The sequence below is a fragment of the Marmota monax genome, unplaced genomic scaffold (assembly GCF_021218885.2).
Source record: "Marmota monax isolate L192 unplaced genomic scaffold, Marmota_monax_Labrador192_F-V1.1 WCK01_AAM20220418_F8-fsc00588, whole genome shotgun sequence".
Taxonomy (NCBI): Eukaryota; Metazoa; Chordata; class Mammalia; order Rodentia; family Sciuridae; genus Marmota; species Marmota monax.
The window spans coordinates 158952-164772 of record NW_026694368.1 but is presented as its reverse complement, the minus strand read 5'-3'; the positions used below and the strand labels follow the sequence as shown (position 1 = coordinate 164772).

The following is a 5821-nucleotide window of genomic DNA, read 5'->3' as shown; positions in this document are numbered from 1 at the left end:
GTTCTGTAGTCTCCATTTTCCTAAGAATAAGGATGAAAATTGTTAACTATACCATGATGACTATTACATCAATCTTCTACCTCCCTTAGGGACTTAACTGCCACAATCTGTTCAATCTTTCACTTATATTTATTCTCCTAGTTTTCTGGTTTCCACAAAGGAGTCCATGTATTCCAAGGGCCTCTTGACTTTTATGTCTATAAGAATTTCTCATGCATATGCTTCTTGCCCAATCATCACTCCGGAGGCATCTGAATAATCTATAAGGTAACAGAACTAATATTTTATGCTCAACAAAATCCATGAAACAAGCGTGGAACTCATGAGATTTCACAGACAATACAATCCAGGCTTTCTTTCTTTGTGACATGGAGAAGTTTAACAACTTCAAGGTTGAATTCATGTTTTTCAGGTAATAAAGTTGGACAGGAACTACATGGAGAAAAGGAACAACGTGACAGAGTTTGTTCTACTAGGACTTACAGAAAACCCCAAGATGCAGAAAATTATATTTGCTGTGTTTTTGCTCATCTACATCATCTCTATGTTAGGAAATTTGCTCATTGTGGTTGCCATCACTGCCAGCTCATTGTTGGGGTCCCCCATGTACTTTTTCCTGGCCTATCTCTCCTTTATTGATGCCTGCTACTCCTCTGTGAATACGCCTAAACTGATTGTGGATTCACTCCATGAAAAGAAGACCATCCTGTTCAATGGATGCATGGCCCAAGTCTTTGGGGAACATTTCTTCTCAGGTGCAGAGGTCATCCTGCTTACAGTGATGGCCTATGACCGCTATGTGGCCATCTGCAAGCCCTTGCACTATGCAACCATCATGAACTGGAGACTGTGTATGCTGCTGGTGGGTGTGTCCTGGATGGGAGGCTTTCTCCATGCAACCATCCAGATCCTCTTCATCTTCCGACTACCCTTCTGTGGCCCTAATGTCATCGATCACTTTATGTGTGATTTGAGCCCTTTGCTTAATCTGGCCTGCACTGATACCCGCACTCTGGGGCTCTTTGTTGTTGCCAACAGTGGATTCATCTGCCTTCTAATTTTTCTCCTCTTGCTGGTCTCCTATGTGGTCATCCTGTGCTCCCTGAGGACACAGAGCCTAGAGGGAAGGCGCAAAGCCCTGTCTACCTGTGTCTCCCACATCACAGTGATGGTATTATTCTTTTTCCCCTCCATGTTTGTGTATCTGAGACCTGCAGTTACGTTACCTATTGATAAGGCAGTTGCTGTTTTCTACACTATGATAACTCCCATGTTAAATCCTTTGATCTACACCTTGAGAAATGCCCAGATGAAAAGTACCATTAAGAAATTATTTACCAGGAAGTTTCTTTCTGCTGGACAAATATCTATGCCTGAAGATCAACATTGAGTTTACTGAAGTAAGTGTCAAATGGCCCTTTTGAATGACCACATCAAGCAGCACTTTAAAGATAAAGATAAAAGTCATATTTACTCAAAACTGTGCTTTATTCAATCTCATTTGTCAATTCATGGGATTAATCAACTTGTTATGTGCATGTGTGACTACCCTTCTTATTTATAAGTATAATGCAACAATATTTCTAAATTCTGCATTTACGGAATTAAAAATGTGTGAATAAAAAGGAACAACAAACTCAGGACCATGCTACATATTGAAAAAAAAATCTACCAAATCAATACTTAATTTTCTTTGCTTTATCCATGTGTATAAATTCATAAGCTATCTTTTAATAACAACAAAATAAATAATTAAACATTGGTATTGAGCAGAAATCTTTATAACACTTAAAGGAGGTAAGCAGAACTATGTTCCCCCATTTTATTGAATATGACTAGTTTTCCAGATCGTACTGTTAATTTCCATGTTACATGGCCATGCAATGATAATAAATAGATCACATAAATGTGTTCATTATAACTTTAAAAATACTCTTCTGAGCACATTCTCTTTGATAATTGGTTTTCATACCTAAAAATCTAATAATTTTTATAAATATCTTTTAAAAACATATATTTTATATTTTAGGTAATACATTTTGGATAATATTGTGGTATTACAGACTAGGGCTATAAACATAAGGGACATTTAACCTCTGAGTAGTAAATAATGTGTATTTGACCATGTTTCTGAATTTCCTTTTAGTCTTCAGAAAAATTTTTATAGCTCATGTGACCCTATGTTGATAACCCATTAGAGGAGTGATGGATCACATAAAGAAACTTGATTGTCTCACAGAAACTCCAATTTGATAATACACAGCTGGACTCCATGAATTCCTTGCCTGCTAGCTAGCAGTACTTTGAAGTAGCATCAAGTTTGGTCCCTGATAAGCAGTCAGTGATTGAGTAAAAGCAAAAAGACACATAAACAAATTCTGTAAAATGAGTACTAGGGACTAAATTTTTTTTTTAACCTTCAATCTGATTCAGACTGGGGGCAGAATTTAAGCTTGCCCTCCAAAAGGAAGCACATTTTGTTTTCTTTTTTGCCCTACATGAACTGAGCAATGAGAAAGAGTTTATGACTGACATTTTCTTCATATGAACAAAAACATTAGACCTTGATATTCTCTCAGCAAGATCTCATTATCTATGCATGTTGGCCATTGAGGACTTTTGTTTTTCTGTAAGTTTGTGGTCACATTTCATCAGTAAAACATATTTGTCAAAGTATATAGCTCTCTCTACACAAAAGCAACTTCAGGATTTTTGTTTGTTTTTTCATTCCATGATTTGTTCACTCATTAAAAAACACAGTGATCTGAGGGATTGCCCTGAGATGAATAAAAACACACCAGTTTCTTCCTTCCCATCTTTCATAGCCCCAGAAGAGAGTGGAAAGTACTCCTGAGAATTATATATACAAGTTAAGATAGACAGAGGGCTATGAAAGCATGTTTGATGGATGACAAACACATATCTGGGGAGGGAGAGGTGTAAGTGGGAAAGGATTCCTACAAGGAAAGATATAAAAATGGTACATTTGGGACAAAATTGGGTAAGGAAGTGAAAAGGCAAGAGATTGAATCAATGCATCCCCATGACAGGTAATGTTTAATAAAGGCTAGAGGCATAAACAAAATATTCAGGAAACCTAAATAATTCAATTAATTATTGAATAATTCACTCAGCTAGTGTAAAAGTAAATTGTAATTCCTGAGATTAAAAAGACAGAAATGGGTAAGATCAAAACAGTTCTCAAAATCCTGTTACAGATTAATGGTAAGGATCATGGAGAAAACATTGAAAGTATTTTTAAGATGGCAAGTGATGCAATTAGATTTTAGATTTACAGTGATAACTCAACCTACACAGTTTGGTAAATGAATGAAGAGAGTAAGATTGGCAGCAGAAGAGAGAAGCTTATTGTAAGGATATGAGTGTGAAAACTGTAGATTGAACTCTGGTCCTGCTAGTGAAGAGGCAGAGTGTGGTGGACACTGGAATCATGTACAGATCACCTCCATCAGGCCAGTGTGCACAAGACCCAGCGACTGTGTCTCTGGGCTTCTAACAGCTCACAGACCTACACTTCTCTGAACAACTAAAGAAAATGGGAGCTTCAGTCTATGGATTTTCTCTACCATCTTAGGGTCCTCAAGTTGACAATAAAAGACTATCATTAAAGGGTAAGAAGGTTGGAACCCCCTTGTCTCCAGGCAGAATAAGTTATGGAGTAGAGTGAATACTCTATAGCTTCTCAAGGTCCCAGGCTAAAACCAAACTTATTTTGATAACACATATTTCTTCCCCTTACCTTGTCAGATTCCCGCAGTCCCTGCTTCTGTCACCTTCATAGAAATCCCCACATCTGGTTCTGCATCTGTGGAACACAAAATGATATGGAGAGAGAGGAGTCACAGGAGAGATTCAGGTTCTGTCTTGCATCACAAGATGGATGAGGAAATTGAGAAGATGGATCAGAGAGATCTATGAGTCTTTGCAAGTATTAAACAAAGCTGCTCTATGTCTTGTAGAAGTTCCTTCCTGCTACTAGTAGGTGGTCTTTTTACTCCTAAGGATGACTCTACATTGCCTGAGGACTCTCTGCCCTGAGGAAGTTGCCCTGAAAGAAAATGCTGATTCTGATTGAGGCTAACTCCCACCTCCCTTCCTTATTTCTAGACTCAAGTCTAAAGTTACCCTAAAGGAACTGCAAAGTGTAACCCTATGTGCACTACACTCCAAAAAAATACATGATTTTTCTAATATATGTACACAGGAATCCAGGAACATGTTTATTAATAAATATCAAGTGTGGAATAATGTTGGAACAAACAAAGCTGAATCAGGCCATATTTACAGATGCAAATTCACTAAAACAAATATTCTTAGAATCGTATATCATGGAGTTAGGAAGAGCTCTGTTTGATTATTTAGCTGCAACAAGGACCAAAATTTAGTCCTCATGAGTGAGATAGAAATGCTGAGCTTTCAAGGGTTAAGGGTTAGAAAGGGATTAAAAAGCTTAGAGAAACTGGAATGCACTGTGATTTGTCATTTAAGACTCACCCATCCTGGATGAGTTCAATGCATAACTTTTATCAAAACTATGATTAATAAGTTATGGGAGGAGCCCTGGCATCCTTGAAAACTTCTGTGTTTGCTCTTTCCTGTTGGTGGGACTCCACAGTGAGAACTCTGATGCCTGGACTGGAAACTCTAACTGCAAAGTAAATAACTGGATCCGTAGATGACAGGAGTCAAGTGACATCACTCCATCTCCAAAGTATTGGTGGTGGAGTGAATAACAAATTAAAGAAGAAATCTGAATAATCATACCAGAAAAGATCTATGACCTTGACTGGTTGATTTTAGGCTTCCTAAAAGTGATATACTATAGAAATCCTAATGAGTACTTACTAGATATAGTTTAGCAGAAAAATTTTAGTTTAAGTGAATCAAAACAAAACTGAATTTTGAAAATAGAAAGTCATGTTCCCTCAATCAACTTCCAGACTTGAGCCACTCTACAAATCTAGAACAGCTAAAATAAAGAGAAGTTGGGTGTGCTTGAGGTAGCACCCTGGAACTCTGTCTAAAACTTATGTGAAACTTTCTCTTACTCTTCTTCAAGGTACACTAAAGCCTTTTTCAGGGCACGGTGCATTAGGCAAATGGAAATAATGAGGTACCTATGCAACTACTGGACCCCAAATATCAATAGACAATAATTAAAGAACACCCAAATATTAGAATGGTCCTGAAGACGAAGGTCTCATGGAGATTAGGTGATCAATGAAATTTTAATTCAGATCTTTCTCTCATTGTTGGATGTCCCAAGACTCATTTGGTGGTCATTCATGCTGTTCAGAAATTAAAATTAGGAAAGAGAAACTCAGGAGAGGTAGAATCTCCACACTGATCTCCTGACCCACAGAGAGAGAAAATGATTATGGTGGGAAAGACCAAGTGGAAGCCAGTACAATTACTTCTACCTAGGAAAATAGTAAAACAAAAATAACATTGTATTTTACATGGCATAGTATTACATTACAAATACAAATGTCATTCCTGGAGGCATTTCAGAGCTTATTGCCACCAGGAAGGTCTTGAAGGTCTACACCAGGGTTGATTCCCATCACATTCAACTGAACGATTTGTCCTGTTGAGGATACAAATGGTTATAGGAAATGTAGAATGGAAGTCCATAAGCTTAGTCAGAAAGAGACTTCAAGTGAACATGCTGAATGGGATGTGATTTCCTTGCTTGAACAAATTAACATATCCCTGTGGCATCTGATATATAGCTAGTGATCTGGCAAAGGCTTCTCCATGCTTTTCAATAATAAACCATCAGAAGCACGGTGGTTTCATC

At 37.6% G+C, this 5821-nt stretch overlaps 1 protein-coding gene across 1 annotated transcript; it reads left to right on the top strand.

The window, feature by feature from the left end:
• Positions 1–436: 436 nt before the first annotated feature.
• Positions 437–1390, top strand: LOC124109232 (olfactory receptor 4C46-like). Its single transcript, XM_046467761.1, has one exon. It carries the CDS (start codon positions 437–439, stop codon positions 1388–1390), a length of 954 nt encoding a protein of 317 aa, XP_046323717.1.
• Positions 1391–5821: the final 4431 nt, after the last annotated feature.